Below are 23,068 nucleotides of genomic sequence, written 5' to 3' on the forward strand. Positions count from 1 at the left end.
GTGGACTGAGGAATGCTATATTTTCAGGTTTCCTCCAGGCTCTTTGTTTCCTCCCACAATCCAAAAACACAGACCCCGGACTCTTAATTCTGCAGCCTAAAAATTTCTCCTTTATGTTCTGTAATATTTCATGACACATCTTCAGGCCTTTCATGCCTAGTAGGGAGTCTGACATTCTCATTTATTTTTCACGTTATTCCCCGATATGTAAAGATTTAAGAGCCAGCTGCTTCTCCAGTCTTGGTTTCCAGCAGATGAGGCTAAAATTGGTTTGTAAGATGTGGCGACTGTGGCAAATGACAGGACCCCCCTCCCCGCAGCCTGTAGGCTAAGTAATAGGTGAGGGCTGACATTGTGATTCTGGATAGACACAAGAGACTGATGTTTGTGCCCACTGCTGTATATATACAGTGGGTAAGAAAGTTTGTGAACCCTGTAGTAATGTGACAGGCTTGCTTTTATTATCTAACATGTACTCAGGATCATCTTGAATTTTGCCTGCATTTTTTCATTTCTCTGCACGGAAATGTATGTATAAATTGCCAACTGGGTGTTACCCATTGCCCTTGTCAACAGGGTGTGTCCTGACACCATCAGCACTGATTGGATATTTTATAGGGAAACACCTCATTGACAGTTTTAACAGATTGCAAGCAAAGTAAAACAGATATCTGAGGAATTTTCTTAAAAAGGTATTCCCATCTCTCAAGGTCATCCCTTATCCCCAGGATAGAGGATATCATGCTGATAACCATTAATCCAGGTATAACCCCTTTAAATGGGTTATTCAGGATTAGAAAAGTAGAGCTGCGTTCTTCCAGAAACAGCGCCACACTTGACCTCAGGTTATATTTGGTATTACAACTCAGATCCATATACTTTAATGTAATTGAGCTGCAGTACCACACAAACTGAGCACATACTGAGTGGTGCTGTTTTTGGAAGAAAGCAGCTATGTCTTCCTTCCAGATAACTGTACAGGTTCTGAGCTACAACTTTGATATCAAATTTACTAGGGAATTTTTTCCTACATCCCTCAGCTTTCTAGACATCAGTATTTACATAGAGGAACACAAACTTTGCGGTGATCTATACACAAAACCTACGGACCGCAACACATTACTGCATTTTCAAAGTCACCCATGCCCTATGGTTGAAACGTTACCCGGCCTGTGATTGCCTGAGTGGCCAGCTGACAGCTGCTCAGACGCAGCAGCTGCAGAGCACAGGAGAGAAGACTGGGATCGGGGAGAGGTAAGGTGTCAGGTGTTTGGGCAAGGGCTGCATGGACATCGCTAATGATGTCCATGCAGCCCTTACTGTCCGATTATCGGGCAGTCTAATACGTCCAGTAAATGAGCGCCGATCTAGCAGGCAAAACCACGCCAATATGTGGGGGCCAATAGCTGCATGATATTACTGGTAATACTGCAACATATATGTAACTCATGTATAAATAAGAATTGAAGAAAGGCCATTATAACAATTCCCACTGCTTCCTTGTAGGCCGGAGAGAAACACTATCACCCAACCTGTGCACGATGTGTCCGTTGCAACCAGATGTTTGCCGAGGGGGAAGAGATGTACCTGCAAGGTGAGCGTATGGTCATACGATGGTCACAGACCACAATAAAAGGGTTGTCCAGGTTTAGAAAAGCATGTCTGCTTTCTTTCAGACAAAACACTACTCTTGTTCTCAGTCTGGGGATGATTTTGCAGCTCAACTCCTTTGAAGTGAATAGAGCTGAATTGTAATACGCACAAGCCAAAAAGACAGAAATGGCTGCACATCGCACCCATGGCTGACACGAAAGCTTATTCAGCTACATTTAAAACCAACATCAGAAGTTGGTATATAATTTGGCCAAACCATATTGCCTCATGTACCACGTGCAGGTCTTCTGATACACATGAGTCCCTAACCAAAAAAAACTTCACTGTGCCGGTCAGCGACCACAATCCCTGCAAAACGTGTGCAAGCAGAGAAGGGGGGCCACGGAATGGCCCTGAAACCCCATTGTCACAGGACCAGACCCTAAAGGGCCCCCCCGAACCCCTCAGGCGCCACCGGCGGAAAAAGTGGACGCCAAGCAACACAAGTGTGAACAAGCTCTTACCTCTCTCCATTCCTCTGCAGGTAGAATGGGAGAATACTAGGAGATCCTCCCCTTATGTACACAGGTGCTTCCTGCTAATTTGGATTACATGGGTCTTACAAAGCACGAGTGCTAGCCACAATAAAAAAAGGGACAGAATACATAAAATATGCACAAGCCAAAAAGACAGAAATGGCTGCACATCGCACCCATGGCTGACACGAAAGCTTATTCAGCTACATTTAAAACCAACATCAGAAGTTAGTATATAATTTGGCCAAACCATATTGCCTCATGTACCACGTGCAGGTCTTCTGATACACATGAGTCCCTAACCAAAAAAACTTCACTGTGCCGGTCAGCGACCACAATCGCCGCAAAACGTGCGCAAGCAGAGAAGGGGGGCCACGCAATGGCCCTGCAACCCCATTGTCACAGGACCCATGTGAACCAAATTAGCAGGAAGCACCTGTGTACATAAGGGGAGGATCTCCCAGTATTCTCCCATTCTACCTGCAGAGGAATGGAGAGAGGTAAGAACTTGTTCACACTTGTGTTGCTTGGCATCCACTTTTTCCGCCGGTGGCGCCTGCGGGGTTCGGGGGGGCCCTTTAGGGTCTGGTCCTGTGACAATGGGGTTGCAGGGCCATTCCATGGCCCCCCTTCTCTGCTTGCGCACGTAATGCGGGGATTGTGGTCGCTTACCGGCACAGTGATGTGTTTTGGTTAGGGACTCATGTGTATCAGAAGACCTGCACGTGGTACATGAGGCAATATGGTTTGGCCAAATTATATACTAACTTCTGATGTTGGTTTTAAATGTAGCTGAATAAGCTTTTGTGTCAGCCATGGGTGCGATGTGCAGCCATTTCTGTCTTTTTGGCGTGTGCTGAATTGTAATACTGCACACAAACTGAGGACAGGGTTGGCGCTGTTTTTGCAAGAAAGTATCTGTGATTGTTCCAATCCTGGATAACCACTATAAGGGCAATAAATAGGTAAATAGGTAAAGAAGATATAGGACAAAGTTGTGTATATATATATATATATATATATATATATATATTTATTTATTTATTTTATAGCTATTGGATACACTTCACGATCAGTGGATCAGGACAGTGTTAAACAATACCCCAGAGCTGACTCCGCTGCTTCCTGACTATAAATAGTGGATAGACCTGTATATAGCCAATGCAATTGTTAGAAACAGATGTTATATTTGGAAACAGCCGGACATTACTGCAATGTTCCTGAATTACAAGACCTTGTCTTATTTTATCCATCACTGCTAAAAGCAAAACCTGTGACGTGAAACTATTCCAATAACGCTGTCCGGAAACTGAACTGCGCTAGGTTATTCCTGACCATAGTCATTTTATAAATGGTGGATCTGGAAGAACTATTATGTTGGCCACACATATAAATAGAGATACAGGGAGAGATTGATCAAACTGGTGTAAAGTAGAATTGGCTCAGTCGCCCCTAGCAACCAATCAGATTCCACTTTTCTTTCCTCACAGATTCTTTGGAAAATGAAAGGTGGAATCTGATTGGTTGCTAGGGAAAACTGTCCCAGCCAGTGATTGGCTTAGCGGTCTGTCAGTTCAGACAGCCCCGCTCCGAAGCCGATGCTGCCGCGCGGGACCGAGAGAAGAAGACCTGCAGCCCGGACAGGTAATGTATGGTTCTGCTGAAATCGTCGGTCACCGCCGCGCACCGCTATTCGTATACCGTAGCAATGCGCTGGTGGCCTAAATGAACGATCAGCCGATGACACGTTCATCGGCTGATTGTTCTCTCTATTCCACAGAGCGAAAATCGTCCGAATCGGGCCGAATGGGGCCGATTCGTCCGATTATCGCTCCTTTGGAATAGGCGCCTAAGACAATTCTACTTTACACCAGTTAAGATAAATCTCCCCCACAATATATACGAACGCTTTGGAACTCGAACTGCTTGGTATTTGAACGAAAATTTACCCAGAAGTAGTGTTTGGAATTCGAGCTTTGCTCGGCTTTCGAACATCTTTCAAACATTTTTGCGAGCGTGGATGGTGGGTTGTACCTGGCGAGTTAAGCAGTGGTGAGGCTTCACATACAGTACAGTGCTGTATAAGACTGCTGGAGTGCATATACAGTGCAGTAGTAGTACAGGCAGTGCACCACCATCTCCCATACATTACAGTGCTGGGATGGGGGGGGATGCTATACAGTAAAGGATGGGTGAGGAGTTGGTGACTACTGTACTATAATTGCTGGTTCTGATGAACATTTCTTATGTTTAATATCCTGTACAGTATAGTGCTGTCCTGTACTGTACTGTAGTCATTATACTGAGCACTTATCAGTGTAATAAATGAGTATTGTAGGGAATTATTGGTGGCTGCTGGAACCAATTCATCACATTTACATTATTTCCTATGGGAAGACACTGCTCGGTTTTCAAACTGCTTGGTTCTCAAACTGCCTCCCGGAACCAATTAAGTTCGAGAACCGAGGTACCACTGTATAGGTAATAAGGGGGAAATAAGGAAAATCACTTCTGCTGCCATTAGGTTACAACAGGTTCAGTATTTTGGTCCTCATATTGCAACCAAAACCAGGAGTGGATTCAAAACACAGAAAGGCTCTGTTCACACACTGTTAAAATTCAGTGGATGGCTACCATTTAATGGCAAATAATTGACGTTATTTTAAAACATTGTCCGTTCTTATGAAATAATGGCAGTTATCTGTCATAAAATGACGGCCATCCACTAAATTTCAACAGTGTGTGTGAACATAGCCTTTCTGTGTTTTCAATCCACTCCTGGTTTTGGTTGCAATATGAGGACCGAAATACTGAGCAGAAAATACTGTGTGTGAACATAGCCTAACCACAGAACTCAATTTACTGTCAATGTAATACACAAATATGTTCTCCAGGGTAATAAAAGCTCTTTGCAGTTGCTTTCAATTCTGTCAGATAAATAAGGGTCTTTTATAGTGTCATCTAGGATTGTAACAAAGCAGGGCCACTTTCTTGTCAAAACAGCGCCACCCCTATCCTCAGGTTGTGTGTAGTTTTACAATTCAGCTCTATTCACTTGAATGGAAGTGAGCTATAAGAGTGGTGCTGTTTGTGGAATAAGGTGACCACGTTTTTCTAAGCCTTGATGACCCCATAAGTGGAGGGACCTCCTCCATTAATGGACACCTGCTAAAATGAAGCAACATTTGTGTATTTGTAAATGGCTTTCTAAACTAGACAATCCCTTTAAATCGTTTATAAGTTCTGGAACTTGGTTAATATACTTTGCATTGAAATTTCTATTATTAGTATCTCTGTTTGCTGTTGGTGAATAAAGTAAAAATATTCTACATTAATCCTGTATGTTTTGCTTATTGCATAGGAAATTCAATATGGCATCCGATCTGCAGGCAAGCTGCCAAAACTGAAGAGAGAAGCAAGGTAAATGGTTAATATAGTAATCTGGTAATATATATAATCAAAATATAGGCAGGATCCAGAATAAATGCAGGTAATAAAAGCACATGGGGCAACAGCAGGGAACTATATCCCAAAACAATTAAAGGGGTTATCCAGCGTTACAAAAACATGGCCACTTTTCCCCTCTCGTCTCCAGTTTGGGTGGGGTTTGGAACTCCGTTCCATTAAAGTAAATGGAGCTTAATTGCAAACCGCACCTGAACTGGAGACAAGAGAGGGGGAAAAGTGGCCATGTTTTTGTAGCTCTGGATAGCCCCTTTAATTTGTTGAGGTCCCCCTGAGCACCGCACATCCCTGAATTATCCAGACCTCTCGGTACAGACAGCCTGCCAGCGGCAACCGTTGGATTTTACACCTTCAGATAACCTTAACCACACTTTATATACGTTTCCGTACAGACCACGTGTTCCCTCTCCCCACACTCACTCTCTCTCTGTATGTACAAGAATATGTTTCCATTCACTGACTGTATACTGAGGTCTATGGCCTACAATAGAATCTCCATTCACTGACTGACAAAGTTCCTGAAGAGAATAAGAAAGTAAAAGCCAAAAGGATCCTTCAATGAGAACATGTGATTAGCAAATCATATAAAAAGTGCATAAACCTAGTTATTTATTCCTAAGGTCCTGCCACACATGGCTAATAATACAGGGGTGGACATAATCAACAGGGGACCTCAGTACTGGAAAAGTATATTGGCGCCTAAACTCCCATATGCTTATTTGATGATACATATGGTATGTCCATACCTGAGCTTACCTGATGTCACAGAACTCACCTATGATGTCACAGCAGTTTCCACCTGTTAGTTGTGATGTCACATCTGTGTACTGTATGCAGCTGAAACTAGTTGTCACGTCATACCATATTACCTGCTGGAAACTCACTTGTTAACTCACACTGTTATGTTGTGATGTCACAGTAGCATACCTGAAAGAAACTTGTGTGTGGTCAGAGCAGCTTACCTGACTACAACTAGTTATCGTGTCACACCATGTTAGCTGGGGGAAACCTACTTGTGATGTCACAGTGGTTACCCTACTTTTACATGAAAGCAGCTTACTTGACTGCAACCTACCTATTATGTCACTTCCTGTTATGTCACAGCAGCTTACCTCATAGAAATCCATCAGTGATGTCAGAGAAGCATACCTAACAGTAACCCACCTGTGATGTCACAACAGCTTACCTCACAGAAACCCATCTGTGATGTCAAGACAGTTACCTCACAGAAACCCACCTGTGATGTTAAAGCATCTGCCCCCCACAAATCGCCTGTACCGTTGCCTTTAATTCAAGATCTGTCCTGGGCTCTGTTCGGCAGGTGATGCAGTTATTGTCCTACAAAACAACATTTAAACTTGCAGCCCTGTGTCAAATTGGAGTGGCCTAGAGTGTCTGTCCCCTAGGCTTGCACCGCCTCTCTGTCCTTCCTCCCCGCCCTCTTCACCATTAGGAATGCCCCAGGCAGGATTTCTCCTATTTATCACCTGTCTGAACAATGCACATGTGCTGGATCATTAAGGCACCTGTGCAGTGTTCAGACAAGTAATGAATAGGGACATTCCTAATGGTAGAGAGGGTCGGGGGGAGGGATGGAGAAGCGGTGCAAGCCTAGGGCACAGACACTTTAGGCCATATCAGTTTGACACAGGGCTGCATCACCTGCCGAACAAACCCCAGGACAGAGCTTGGATTAAAAGCAGCTATACAAAGGTACAAGCGGTTAGGAGGGGGCAGATTGCGGGTACAGAGTCGCTTTAAGGAGCTTACCTCACAGATACCCACCTGTAATGTCACAACAGCTTACCTCACAGAAACTCATAAACACAGTTGTCTAAGCATCCTTTGTAATGTCGCATCTCTAAACCTATTCGTCAGCATGGTATATACTGTACCTATTTGTACCTAATGTCACAACAGCTTACCTCACAGATACCCACCTGTAATGTCACAACAGCTTACCTCACAGAAACTCATAAACACAGTTGTCTAAGCATCCTTTGTGATGTCGCATCTCTAAACCTATTCGTCAGCATGGTATATACTGTACCTATTTGTACCTAATGTCACAACAGCTTACCTCACAGATACCCACCTGTAATGTCACAACAGCTTACCTCACAGAAACTCATAAACACAGTTGTCTAAGCATCCTTTGTGATGTCGCATCTCTAAACCTATTCGTCAGCATGGTATATACTGTACCTATTTGATGATGAACCTGCCGCTGACTTTAAAAGGAATCTGTGATAAGTTTTTACCCCCATAATCACTGTAACCCTTCTCTACAAGGATAAGGGCTGGCACTCTGGTGCCACCTAGTGCAGTAGATGGATGTAATTTCCTGCAAATCATTGCATGACCCTTACAAAGCCCCAACCAAGCTCCATTTCCCTGGGGCAGTAGCAAAGCACTGGAGGGTAACTGATCCCATTCATTTGAATAGGTGGTTCAGACAATCTGAAGCTTGAATTTGGAAGCCAGATCGTTGTACAGGTCAGGCAGAGGAACAAATAGTGCAGCACTCTTCTATGCTGTCCAACAACGGATGGCATGAGTTGTCATCAGTTTCTGGTAAAATGAGGGAGTCGGACCACCTGATATAGGGGAAGAAGGCCTTGGAACACAACTAGGGGATTATTAGCCAAGCCAGAATCTCCTCCAAAGGTTGCAGTTACCCATCTGTAGACAGCTGTTGTGGGGGCAGTCGGTACAAAAGATGGTGCTGGCTCTGGCTAACCAGCAGAAATGCCCTTGTTTGTTTGAGGGGGTAATGCTTCTGCTGCTGGAGCGCTCCAAACCTGCAGGAACGCCACTTTCCATAGGAGGCACCTGCTCTTTTCTACTTCAGGAGGAGAGCTACTTTGCATATTTATTTCCCAGTGGAGCATTGCAGAGCATAAAGAATCCACACACCATTACCCCCCCCCCCCCCCCCCCCAGTCCTTGGGAAAAAAAAATTCTAACAACTCCAATGCGAAATAGAAGAAGTGTCTGGTGGGTGTTTAGCATCAGCCACTATCCTCTTGCAAGTCGTCAATCAAGTCTAGATGGGAATTATGCACCCAGATGGCGGGACACTGACCTGCAGGAGAAATGCTCAGTGGACACGTCTAAACTAATTCCCATATGGCACAGGATTACACGGATATGATCTGATCACTCCTGCCCCTATATACAGTAGTGGTTATATCCGTTTAGGACAGGTCAGAACTGTTGACAGATTCCCTTTAAATACGGCAGGTTAGGCCTAACTATAAAAGTGTTGATTATTCAGCATGACTTTTTCTCAGCTGACATGTTCTTCTTAATCTGAAACTTCCCATCTTTACTATCCAGGAGACAAGAACGTCCTCAGAGAGTATCATCTCAGTTCCAGCCTCGAGCACATCTGGATCTCCAAGCAGGGTCATTTATGTGAGGTTTTTTTTATGACTATTACTTTTTCTATATTTTTAGGGACATTTGTATTGTATTGTTTTATATTGTATATGTCCCAATTAACTGCGGCACTGCATCTCTACAGAGAGATTTTTTAACAGCTTGTTCTCACTTTATGACATCTTAAAGGGGTTATCCAGCGCTACAAAAACATGGCCACTTTCCCCCTATTGTTGTCTCCAGTTTGGGTGGGGTTTTGAAACTCAGTTCCGTTGAAGTAAATGGAGCTTAATTGCAAACTGCACCTGAACTGGAGACAACAGTAGGGGGAAAAGTGGCCATGTTTTTGTAGGGCTGGATAACCCCTTTAAGTAGGATGAACCAGTATGACATGTAGGTATGAGTGATAGGTGGACAATATTTGCCCGTGAAGTGGATAGATATCAAAACATATTTCAGACTGAAGTGCTCAATATTGGCATAGAGGGGCAGATCTATAACCCTACAGGCTAGGGAAAAATAAGGTTTCCTGAGGAGAAAAATATGTCTCAGTGGTCCGAAAATTTCTGACTAGCCTGAAGTAGTATATACAGGTTTCTCACCATCTACAATTTGCAGTGTCTTGTACGGCATTCAGATTTTTGTGATTGAGAACAAGAAAGAGAGGCTTTCACTGGCATCGGCAATGCTTCATAAATCTCAATACATATGGCATCTCATAGAGTATGTAATAGAACAATCCTTTTTATGCCTCCATATGAAATATAAGTACAGTAAGGCCCACTGCTATAGATCGACCTCCATTTTGTCATTGGTATCTTTGGCCCAGCATTAATACCCTTACTCTCTACCCTTACTCTTTATTTCCCTTTAAGCATCAGCTTCTCTTTGTTTCACAGTTTTTATCTGCCCTGTTTTCCACTCTTACTTGTCTTTCTTCTCTTTCTTTCCTTTCTTTCTTAGGCAAAACTTGGAGATGAGATTATTGACTACAAGGATTTGGCGGCTCTTCCCAAAAATAAAGCCATCTATAATATTGACCGTCCCGATATGATCTCCTATTCTCCATACATCAGTTACTCAACAGACGACAGGCATAGTTATGGGGAGGTACTGGAACTGGTTTACTAATACTGTGTGAAAAGCTATGGATGATATAGAGGTGTTAAGGGGTAACTCCAGGAAAACCACCACTTGCCCCATGTAAATAAATATCCCAGCTGCTAGAGTAGTTATTTATGGAGAGGATCATGATACCTCTCCATGCCAGGTAGTAGATTCACATATCCCAGTGGGCAGACCCCTTTAACCCAGTAAAGCCAATCAACTCTGGTCATTTTTGTTCGTTTTTTAAAGTAGTCCTAATATTACAGCAGTCCCTTTTAAATAGGATGAAAGGTCCTTTTTTTATTATTTGCAATGATGATAGATTATGTTGGTGCTCTATATACAGATTATGAATAATACATGTTGCCCCATTTGTTGGCTCTCCCCCAAGCCTTCGCCTCAGTACACAGTATGGCCTACCATTTTTTAATTTCTTTCTCCTCTTCCATGAAGTTAATTCTAGGGACCCGCTCACACAGAGCAAAAGAGGCGGAATTTCAAGCCTACCACAGATGCTGCTTGAAATTCTGCCTGTCCCCTTTGATTCAATGCGATTTCTCGCGCGCCTCCGTTCTCCGCTTAGAGTTGACATGGAGAGTGGAGGCGGTTGAGAAATCCCATTGAAATAATGGGACAGGCAGAATTTTACAGCGGCGCCCGTTCACCATATTACTGGGAAGTCATTAGTTATAAACGTTACTATGATCGTTATTGCGATCGTTTATTCCTTCTGATCCCAGCAAAACAATGAACAATATGCAATTACACTGAACGATTAGTGAACAAATGCGGAACTTGAGCGAACGAATGTGGAATTAGAGCGAACCATTTGTGAACGATTGATGATGATTTTAGGTTCAGATCTAAATCAACGATCAACAACACACAAACGATTTTTCAATCGTCGCCTGCAATTACACAGGGCGATTATCGTTTAAATTGAACCGATGTAACAATTTTTTGCACGATAATCGTCCCATGCAACAGGAAGAGCAGCCTGCAGAATAAGTAGGCACCAGTTAAGCCCTTCCTAACCCATGACAAACAGTTACGGCGAGCCGAGCCCACACTCTGGTGGATGTCAGCTGTTATCTGCATCTGACACCTGTCAGTATTGATTGCCTTCAGAGATCACTTAAGTGCTGGTTATTTATCTGTTTAACCCCTAGGCGACCTAGAATGTACCGGTACGCCATGGATGACTGTCCCCAGACGACCCTGGGTGCACCGGTACATCCTTTGCCATGAAGTGCGCTGCGGAGCAGAGCACGCTTCATAGGAGGTGGTGGCTGGCTGCAGTGAGCAGCCCGGCCCTCACCGTTAATGACAGGCTGCAGCGATCGTGCTGCAGCGTGTCATTAACCCCTTAAGTGTTTAAGTGTAAGTAACAGGGGCAGTCCGTTGGAGGTCTCTTACCTTCCTCCGTGTGGTCTGATCGGCGCTCTACCACAGGCAGGCTTAATGAGCAGAGCGCCTATTACACTGATCGAGGCTATGCCTATGGCATAGCAATGATCAGTGTATGCAATCAAAGTATTGCGTGTGGAAGTCCCCCAGGGGGGACTTAAAATTATAAAAATAAGAAAAAAAAGTAAAAATGTTTTTATAAGTACCCCAAAGCCCCTCCCCCAATAGAAGTTAAAATCTCCCCCCTTACCATTATATAAATAAAACATATAAAAATAAATAAACATATTATATACCGTAGCGTGCGTAATTGTCCGATCTATTAAAATATAACAATCGTCATGGCAAACGAAAAGAGGGATAAAAGCACCAGGATTGCCGATTTTTTGTTACATTATATATTTAAAAAAAATAAATAAAAAGTGACCAAAACGTCAGAGCTACACAAATATGATATTAATAAAAACAAGAGATCATGGCGCAAAAAATGACACCCTATACAGCCCCGTAGGTGAAAAACTAAAACCGTTATAAGTCACAATAGGCCCATTTTTTTAATAATTCATTGCAAAAAAAAAAAGGATTTCATTAAAAAAAAAAAAAAATATATATATATATATATATATATATATATATATATAAAACATTAGAGAATCTGAGTAAACCTGCATATGGTTGTGTTCGGACTGACCTATAGAATAATGGTATCACGCTTTTACGGCATAGTGCATTACATTGTCACAGGAACCCCCCAAATGTTACCATATTGCATTCTATTTTAACGATTACACCTATTTATATCTTCATAAATAATAATTTGGGGGTTCCATCTTACATGTTATGGTAAAATGAAAGACACCATTACAAAGTAGAAGGGAAGGAGGAATGTCCCAATCAATAGCGATTGCAGCATCTAATGTCATTGGTGGTGCAGTGGCCCGAGGTGCTGTACAATTGTCACAGCCCCCTGAGGACTCTGCCTATCGCACAATAGCATAGATCAAATGACTGTTTACATTGGTCCCTTAGGGGTTTTGCAAAATGTAAAAATCCCTCCCCTAATAAAAATTTTCCAAAAAACAAACAAACATAAACAAGCACAATTAACAAAATTTGTTGATATTGGAATCATACTGATATAATACATTGTTTGGAAAAGTATAGTGGGCCTGTAAATTGTCCTGCAAAGAATATGCTCTCAATGGACAAAAAAAACTAAATCAGGGGTCAGGAAGGAGTTAATTAATTAGCCGCATCTTGCTTCAGGTCCCCCCTTTGTCTATGTCTTATATACTATAGGAGGGGTTTATAAAGTCTTGAACACTGGTTATTTGGTTTATAGATGGTTTGTACAAGACTTGTTTTTGGAAAAAAAATAAAATATGAATATATATATATATGGAAATTTATCAAACATGGTGTAAAGTGAAACTGTCTCAGTTGCTCCTAGCAACCAATCAGATTCCACCTTTCATTTTCCAAAGAGTCTGTGAGGAATGAAAGGTGGAATCTGGTTGGTTGCTAGGGGCAACTGAGCCAGTTTCACTTTACACCATGTTTGATAAATCTCCCCCACAGTTTTAATGCCACAATTTTTTTGATTTTTAAGTGGGTAAGGTTCAGCAGATTTATTATATGTCAGAAACTGGGGTAAAAACCTAAGGTAGATTTATGAACATGTCAGATACATAGAGGCGGCACACACACGTATTATTTCCATGCATTGCAGTAACATCAATCCCATACATTGCAGTAACATTGTTTGCCAGAACAACCTTACTGAATTATGACTTGTTAAATCAATATTCACAGCGGTGACATCCGTGATTTATGTGTTTTTGAGCCCTCAGGCCAGGAAACCCTAGAGTCAGCAACATTTACAGGTCACTGTGTGTTTAATGCCATACAAATATTTAGTGTGAAAACAAGAGTAAAACCACATGCCCAGCCTATGCTATAAATGTATCGTAGGTCGCCAAATACAATAAGCGAAAATGAAAAAATCAACAGCTACAAAAATGACTGCAGACCGCAGGAGTGTAAATATTATCTAGAGAGCGCATCGGACTGCATTCTAAGTAGTATTCCATACAGTTTACCTTCCATCCCGTCCAAAAACCACCTCTGTTGTGCATCCTGAAAAAGACAACAAAAAATAAAATGCTTCAATAAAATGATGTTTGACATTGTTTTATATGGATAGCATTTTTTTCCATTCCTTTTATTTGATCAAATTAGCCATTTATTTATTAGAAAAAATACAAACTGGGATCTGATTGGTTGGTTTCCGGCCTGTAAAACCCACTGTATATCGAATTTAATGAGAAGCTGTCATCACTTTCAGGCTGCTTGAACCAAAAGTCATTGGGGAGGTCCTCGATGCTTTACCTTGACTTAAAGGGGTACTCCAGAGGAAATAAAAAATGTTTTTAAATCAACTAGTGTCACAAAGTTATAAAGATTTGTGAATTACTTCTATTTAACTTTCTATTTTACTTTCCAGTACTCATCAGCTGCTCTATGTCCTGCAGGAAATAGTGTATTCTTTCCAGTCTTTCCAGTGCTTTCTGCTGCTACCTTTGTCCGTGTCAGTAACTGTCCAGAGTCGGAGCAAATCCCCATAGAAAACCTCTCCTCTGGGCACTTCCTGTTACAGACAGAGGTGGCAGCAGAGAGCACTGTGCCAGACTGGAAAGAATACACAACTTCCTTCAGGACATACAGCAGCTGATAAGTACTGGGGATTTTTAAATAGAAGTAACTTACATATGTATATAACTTTCTGACACCAGTTGATTTACATTTTTTTTTATCTTTAATAGATCTCTGGGTCTGGGTATAGGGAGAAAGCTGTTAATTAAGGCCGGCAGGGTGGGGACAAGGCGGCATTACAGTAGTTTCTCATAAATTGGAAATTGTGGAATGTAGCTTTCTATAACTCTAGGAACTCTGTTCTTCTGTTCCTTAGGGCCCTTTTACACAGAAAGATTATCTGACAGATTATCTGCCAAAGATTTGAAGCCAAAGCCAGGAATGGATTTGAAAAGAGGATAAATCTCAGGCTTTCCTTTATTACCTGCTCTGTTTATAGTCCATTCCTGGCTTTGGCTTCAAATCTTTGGCAGATAATCTGTCAAATAATCTTTCCGTGTAAAAGGGCCCTTAGTTTTTCCTCCTGGATATGTTTGAATAAATTAACTACTGGGTGTTACCTTTCCTCTTAACAGAAGAGTTTCTGCCTAAACACTATGACACCGACTAAACAGTACTGACAACACCAGACTGTACTGACATGGAGAATGATAAAACTCTGTCTGTAGGGTATTTATTGACCTTTAGTCCTTTAGTTACAATTCACCATATCAGTATTTTTAGAATTTTACTGCAATTTTTTTGCCCAGGTTGCAATGGCAGTTAAAACTCATCATGCTGGGAGAAGGAGTCCAGTGGGCGGTCCTGCTCAGTGATTCACAGTTACTAGGACTGCCCACTGGACTCCTACAAAATGAGCTAAAATTCCTTTGCCAACCCCTCCATTTCTCTTCATTTTACATTTTTTTGACAAATATTTTATTTATTGGGCTGACTTGGTTATAGTAAATGGAAGAGTCATGAATATTGATTGCCTGTCAATGATTCATTACATGGATGCTAACAACTCTTATTCCCATCAGTGCCATTTGCATGGAGTCCTCTCACTAATTTCCTATTTTGTATTGCTGTTTGCAGTCACCTCAGTTGCTCTCCCCAACACCTACAGAGGTAATTGGCCATGTCTACAAGTTTTTATTTTTTTACATCTCATTGCTGAGCCATCATTATTGTTATTTTATGTGTATATTTTGTGTAAAATTATCAACACATGCTCAACCCCCCCTCCCCAATCCATAGAAACTGCAAATGTATTTGAAAAGAAGGACAGGGGACCACCATACTAGTCCTCATGGGGGGTCACTTTAATCACCTAAAGTATCTGTTATAGATACTGATCCTATACAATGATACCCACCTCGGTTGGGCACCTATATGGCCTACATTTGTAGCTGGATACATGTATGTGATGGTCATTGAATGGCCCCCATATTCTCTACTGTGGCACAAGTATGCGGTACCTTTAAAGCTGGATATGTATCTGTAGTGGCCATTGAATGAGCCCTCATCTGTTCTATCGAAGCTCTGCTATGAGAACATCTATTATAAAATGAATTGTGACTTATTGTATAAAGCATCAGACATTGAATTAGTTAGCGACCATGGAGGCCATGTTGGTCTGTTCTTTCCAGTATGTAGGATGCTATCTTGTGAATAGCCATAGACTAAAGTGCCTCAAAATTAGGTACCCTTCCATGAATGGTCCTAGTACCAAGTAATGGGGGTGTTCACTGTCATTGATGGACCTCAGGGTACGTTTATAACAATTATACAGCAGTATTGGGCGCTCAGTATAAGTATATGCTTTATCATGTGGTTTGTCCTTATGTCTGTTTGATGTCCTGTTTTGTACAGAAGACGGATTTGCTGAGGTGTAATGTATAATATAGTAGTAATGTAATAAATTAAAAGTTTTTCATTTTTTTCTTTTTAAAGGGAGATCTGGATGACCGGTCATTAAAACAGTATAGGGCATCCAGTCCAAGCTCCACCGGTTCCATTGGCTATGGCCGATACACACCGACGTCTCATTCGCCCCAGCACTACAGCCGGACAGGTAAATAGTCTGTGTCTCCATTACTATCATATCAACAACGCTAATATACAGATATTGTAGATAACCAACATGCCCATTGGAATGACATGGAATATTACATGACTGTTCTGAGTATAATACTGGTGCAGAGGATGGGTTCCTATAGGAGAAGCACAAGTTGGATCCCCCTTCTCATACTGGATTATGTCTCCACAGCCACATCAGCACTGGGTGTATGGGTCCCGCCATCATCCCATCTCCATTTCCAAAGAATTGTATTGGGAAGCTTTAGTCATTTTTAAAGTTGTAATCCTTGTGGAAAGGAGGGTTAACACCGCCCATGATGAAAGGGGATCATGTGAAATCCAATGAGCCCCTTTCCTAGAATAAGTTGATGGTGACTACGTACATGCTGCAAGACCAATATAAAGGGGATGACATCTTTGGTAGGGCTGTTGCATTATAATCCTCTGGGTGCACAGTTTCATCTTATTCTATCAATAAAATTTATGAATCAAGAATATTATACAAAAATTATTATATTTACATTTACTTTTGTAATTGTGTATTCTCTAAGGGGAAAATTTATCAAGGGCTTTGTGCCTATTTTTTGGTGAATAATTAGATTTTTGAAGTTCTATTTATGAACCAGTATGCGACTGGTGAATATTTTTTAGATGAGACTTTTTTTTTATTTATCTGCCTATTTGAGTATTCACCCAAAACTTTGCATACTCCGGATTAGCCCCCAATTTATCATTTGCAACTTTTTAAAAAGTCGCACAAACAGATGCAGGCCTACGTCTGGTCAGTACCTGGTAAATATTTTTTGCGACCTTTTACTTAGATACATTCACTATAGCAGTGCTACATTTTAATAAATCAGTCGCAAGATATTGGAACAAAATACACACCAATCCTCATTAGAAGAGTCACACACATTAGACTCCATAGTAAATGTCCCCCTAAGTGTTTACATTGAGTAAAATTGGCCGAATTCCACAGTGGAACTCTCCACCGTGTGACCCGCAGTATCTCTATGGTAGGGCTCACGCTCCGCCGCTCTCCGTGCAAAGAATTGACTTGTAAATTCTTTGAGCAGAGAGCGACGCACGCAGAGGCACATGAGCACTCCCATAGAGATACTTTGAGACACTGAGGCTGGCTGATTCTCTGCCATCGAATTCCGCCAATTTTATGTGAACATACCCTACCCCTTTACAATTATTATGTATCTCATAGTCCCTTGCCCATTGCCTGCCAATGTAACCAGTAAAGATTGATCCATACATAGCGCTTAGTATAGGGAAATGTGAGCTTTGGGTTGTTTTTGGTTACTTTATGTTCTCAGTCCTTTTTTTTTTTTCAGTTTTTTATAGTGATAAAATCTCCAAAGACTGAAAGACATGATATGACAGCTGCCATTTTGGCATACATATGACATTTCCATTATATTCAGACATTTTCCAAAAAATCTTGTTAAAAGAAGTACTGTAATTTGTACAAACTTTTGCCATGTTTTCTAGACATGTCAAAAGTTTGCATAGCACCAGATCTGTGATTGTGAGTTAGAGCTGGGTGATTACACTGTGTTGGCCTCTATTACAGTCTATGTGGCCTCTTAGTAGGTAAAAAGTTACTTTATTGTGTTTGATGTGATGTTTATATACATCATATGCCCATCCTCTAGATAGCCACTGCACCATTAGAACATACAATCTGACTGAACTTTTCAACTTTCTTCATTTACCATGATGTGATCCAGAGAACCATAAACCACCATTAGGCCATGTTTTCTTTGCAGCGATATTGTAAGGAAATCAAGTCTAAATTATATCTTGATGAGCTGGTAAGGTAGTTTAGGCTATGTTCCCACTACGGGAACGGGCCAGCATTTATTGGGAAAAGGCAGCCACCTATGATTAATAACCATCATTATTTGTGGCCATTATGGGAGCATAGCCTTAATGTGATTGACGTGACCACAGTGCTGTCTCTGGGTTCCAGAGGAGGAAACAGAAGAAAGTCGAAATTCAAAGCCTTATGTGAACACTAGGCAAATACTTTATGGGGGACATTAGGGACTGGGCACTCAATATTGGCAATGAGGTATTATGTTAATGGACACCATGGCAGGAAACAACCATTTCAGGGTGGGTTCACACTACAAAATCCGTGCGGATAAGTTCCGGTGGATTCCATCACCTGTACCCGCTCACTGCCGCGCGTCTCTGCCCGTGCCATAGATATCATTTTATGGTCGGGTGGATTCCGCCATCCACCGAAAGAACTGACTTGTCAATTCTTTCGGTGGACGGCGGAATCCACCCGTCCATAGAATGGTGTCTATGGCACAGGCGGAGACGTGCGCAGCTGTGAGCGGGTACGAGTGATGGAATCCGCTGTCACTTATGTGAATCCACCCTAACACTGGAAACAGGACACTGAATGCTAAGAAACAAGACCCACATCACACAAGGGAACCTAGGAAATTTGTTGACATTTGCTGGTCATTGAGTTGTTTATCCATTGGATCATCATGGATGATGTGATGGAACATTTTGCTTGATGCTCCAAAATTGCCCCACCATCAGATCATCTGAGGACATGGTGGCCTCATGGTTGACTTCAGTTGTTATGTATGGGTGTCCTAGGCGGTATCATCCAGTTAGACTCTCAGAAAGCAGTAGTTTGTGTCTCAGTGGTGGCTTTGAGTTTCTCCTTGGCTCGGTCTTTGAAGAAACAAAACCTTCAGTTCCATCGAGTGCATCAGATATTGTGCTGAGCAGATACCTCCACATGGACTCATGCAACGAGAAAGCTGCAGAGAACATTTGCTTCTATTATTTTCTATGCTTTGCAATGTATCTTTGCTATCGATTCTGCATGAGTTCCACCACGGAACTAAATCATTCTATTAATTTCCTTTTTTGTTGCCTTATCAGCTGGTACTGACCCTTTCGGTACCAGTAGCTGCATCTCCCTGTCCCAACATACAAGCCCCACATCTACATTCAGGCATCATTACATCCCTTTCTTCAAAGGTAAGGACAGGAATGCCATTGTGACGTGATTCCTGTAGTTAACGAACATTGTTTGGGTGTCCATTTTTTGGGTGGGTGCATGAGAAGTGGCTTTTGTTTTTATGTTCCTCCATTTGTTTTAATCTACTTTTAGTGTTATATATGTTATTTATAACCATGAAATATCACCTCTTCCATCTGAACCTACATTTCATTTGTCCATGGAATTCTGTCATTGTCTCTAGGGACTAAACACTGAAAGCCTCCTTGAACATGTGACTAACATGAACTGAAATGGTGTTAGTCATATGGAAAGTTTTCTGTGAGCTTAAAAGAGTTGTAGGAGAATAAAAAGTAATAATAATAAAAAAAAAAAAAATAAATAAATAAACAGTACCAGTCTTGTCCTTAGGAGTTGCAATACCAGATCCAGCCTCTAGACCTGAGTGGTGCTGTTGCTAAAAGAAAGCAGCCATGTACTTTTGGAGCATGAGAGTTATGTGTGAGATCACTGTTTGCTATGTTTGGTAGCTGGGGTGTAGAAAGAAGAAGAAGAAGAAAAAATAAAGGCCATATCTAATTTTTTTTTTTTTTTGCTGGTTTCTTCGCCAGTACTCTACTAACAGAGTAGTAGAGAACTGCAATGCACTCCATACACTGTTCTCTTGATGGGTTTGTGGTGGGCTTGTGTATATAAATGGCAGCCAATCAGAATAAGCAGAGCTGCAGCATAAGAGAGGCAAATAATGCAAAAATTCTATTTTTAGCCCAGATGTTTGTATTAGAACTAAGTAACCAATACTGAGGAGAAATACCCCAGCATGCTGTTTGTTCAGCTGTGTGCTCTGCTCTCCAAAATGCACCAGAACAGAATATTAGTTATTATTAGATCGATAAGCAATTCTATATATATATATATATATATATATATATATATATACACATACATACATACATATATAATTGCTACTTGTGTATGTATGTATATATATATATATATATATATATATATATATATATATATATATATATATATTAATGTTATATATCATTCATCCCAGTTTTTGCCTTATGATCACTGAATCTCCCCATCGCCATACTCTGCCCTCTCACCATCTCACCTTTGATCTGTGAATTGCATCTAATAGACTGATAAATCACTAACAGCATGCATGGTTACTGCTGGTTCAAGTGCAGTAATATTTCATGGCTAAATGTTCAAAAATGTGGAGGCAGGTAGGAGGCAGTGCAGGCCTAAGAGTGCCAACTAATCTGCCTATCTGACTCAGGCACATGGGTTTAAGTGCCCATACCTGCATACAGGTCATGAAAATGTCTGTCCCTCTGGGGAATCAAAACAAAACGTGTATGATATATAGCATGATGGTGGTGGGGGATAATGGAAGGGCATGTGGCCTGGTTGGGGCAAATCTTGGATGCATGGGACCCTATAGACACATTTTGCATGATGAATATAGTAGAATGATCCTTTGCCCCCCTTCAGTGTGGTCGTATGCCATGGTAATAAGACATACAGTACATTGAGGAGGCGCTATTAGCCCTTATAGATGCTAAACTCAGGTACATGGCATCAAGTAAACTACCAGGAACACATAGATACAGCCTATGGCTTTATCCATGTTTTACATGACTCCCTAGGGCTGCATCCAACTTATCCAGACGCCGGGAGTCAAATGCAGAGCATTTGGGTTTGGATGAACACTACCAAACCCAAACAACACTATTTAGGTCTAGTAGCTGATTCTTTATACTAGTGCAGGTTACCTCATAGGCTATATTCACATCTGATAATAACCAAAGTAAGTGGTAGATTGTCATAAGGGCAGAATGGTATGCCGACATATACTGTGGCATACTGGTGCCAGATCCATAGAATGCAGTGAGTTGAATGTAGTCTTAAATGAATGTAAAACAGTAAATGATACGACTGATACAGGACCCTTCCTGTCTTAATTATAAATATCCTACTATTTACTGTCCACAGCTCCTGTGTAGACCTATGTGTCTTCATGGTAACACACTATAAACATAGCCTTGTGTAGCCTGGTCCTGCAGTCATGCTATCATTCTAATTTATTGTACTGTACCAAAGGTAAGTTTATAAGAATAAGGGGGGCAGATGTTAAAGAGTATGACTGCAAGATCAGACTACACAGAGGTAGAGTGTAGTCTGTAACCATGGAAACCTATTAGCCTGACTAGAAGGTGAGACATAAAATGGTAGGATATTGTAATCAAGACTCACAACTGTAAAGTTATCATTTTAATAATACTGGAACAACTGGTTGTGTTGTTGGACCATACAGTACCTTAAAGTGAATGTCCACCCTTGAATACCATTTTGTTTTACTTAAAAGAGTCCAGCAGTATGTGATGATTCATTTCATCCTCTATTTTTATTGCTATCAGGGCTCAGTGTTTTTCTAAGGAGTTAAATTTATAATATTCTGACTGCCTGCAGCCACTACTAGACATTGACTACATCATCATCATAGATTTGGGATTCTTTACTGTAAAAGCATTAAGAATATGGAACTCTTTACCACACTATGTAATAATGGTTGATTTGGTAAAAGAGTAATAGAGGGGCTTGGATGCCTTTCTTAAAAGAGAGAATATTATCAGCTATGGGTATTATTCCCATTGTGCCTGGGCAACCAAAACTTTGCCATTGGCTGTCTGGGTATGATGGGAACAGCTGAAGGGTCAAAGGTTCCCCATCCCTTCTCTAGCTTCACAGGTTAGGATTATATGTTGAACTCGATGGACTGTTACCTTTGTAAATAGATTACAGCACTGTAAAGTAGAGAATTTTTTTTATTTTGTTTTTTCGTCATTTGTTCCATAACCCAAAAGTTTAGCTTTAGTCCAGAAAGTTTGTGTTTGTCTCAAGTTTCCATCCATTCTATGTCGTGAAGAGAGGATCGCAATGATTTGATCGCTTCTCGTTCTTTGGTTTTATTTACTCTCTTTGCTTTTCCCATTGGAGGCAGTGAAAGTGGGAGGAGCACTCCAAGCTTATCCATGTGCTCAGACACCAAATCTACGTCTTCTTCTTCTTATCAACAGGCGCCTAGACATTTCCATGTCCCAGGTAGGCACATGCTTGGGTTTACCCTGTGACCACTAACAAGGAAATCAGTATGTGCACGGAACTTGATTGAAGTCACCAATGTATACCCTGACATGTCAGAAGTTTTGATCTGCCCAGTGCAGGTACTATGACCCCCATTGATTGCTGGGATGGAAGGGCAGAAGTGTTCAGCTAAAGGCTTTGCTGAGTCTAGATGAGTAATGTATGAACCCATAGGAAGTCTATGAGCACCCCAACTGATCAAAACTTCTGGTATGTCTCTCTGACAAGTCACGTTTTCTGAAAGGATAGTGACACTTCAAGATCACTAATACTAAATTTGAACGCTTTAATATTTTATTTTGTATGTGGTTTTTTTTTGTATTATTTTTAATGTTCCTATTTTCCTTGTTTGTTTTTACTGACCGAAAAAAATTCTATAAAGTATTTTTTATTTATTTCTTCCTCACGATGACCCTGTTAAGTTATATAAAGCTATTATCAAAATGTAAATCTTGGTAAATCGAACACCACTACAGTGCCAGTACTCCAGTAGTCCTTATAAGGGCATGTGACCACATCAGCCAATCATTGACCTCGGTATTGATGCAGCATGTACCGCACAGGATGGTTGGGGCCAGTGATTGGCTGGAGGGGTTCACATGCCAGAACAGAATATGAGAAATTTGAGAGGATAGTTGCAATTAAACATTTTCAATCAATAATAATTAGAATTTTTTCACAGAAACCGTATACAAATAAACCACCCATTGAG

At 41.2% G+C, this 23,068-nt stretch overlaps 1 protein-coding gene across 10 annotated transcripts in view; it reads left to right on the forward strand.

Annotated features, from left to right (window-relative positions):
• The window catches only part of ABLIM2 (actin binding LIM protein family member 2), a 122,565-nt gene that overhangs the window by 64,548 nt on the left and 34,949 nt on the right, over positions 1-23,068 (forward strand). For 3 of the 10 annotated variants that reach the window (XR_011363921.1, XM_069977371.1, XM_069977373.1), the window contains exons 7-14: positions 1,507-1,594; positions 5,491-5,549; positions 8,934-9,011; positions 9,939-10,085; positions 15,219-15,251; positions 16,077-16,197; positions 19,122-19,220; positions 22,210-22,314. Coding sequence is in view for 9 of the 10 variants with exons in the window: in XM_069977371.1 (XP_069833472.1) it covers positions 1,507-1,594; positions 5,491-5,549; positions 8,934-9,011; positions 9,939-10,085; positions 15,219-15,251; positions 16,077-16,197; positions 19,122-19,220; positions 22,210-22,314 (730 nt within the window). In the remaining variant the exon portion in view is untranslated. The remainder of the gene's footprint in view (positions 1-1,506; positions 1,595-5,490; positions 5,550-8,933; positions 9,012-9,938; positions 10,086-15,218; positions 15,252-16,076; positions 16,198-19,121; positions 19,221-22,209; positions 22,315-23,068) is intronic. The other 7 variants (XM_069977374.1, XM_069977372.1, XM_069977376.1 and 4 more) reach the window with 7 other exon arrangements.

The sequence above is a fragment of the Dendropsophus ebraccatus genome, chromosome 7 (assembly GCF_027789765.1).
Source record: "Dendropsophus ebraccatus isolate aDenEbr1 chromosome 7, aDenEbr1.pat, whole genome shotgun sequence".
In the NCBI taxonomy this organism is placed as follows: domain Eukaryota; kingdom Metazoa; phylum Chordata; class Amphibia; order Anura; family Hylidae; genus Dendropsophus; species Dendropsophus ebraccatus.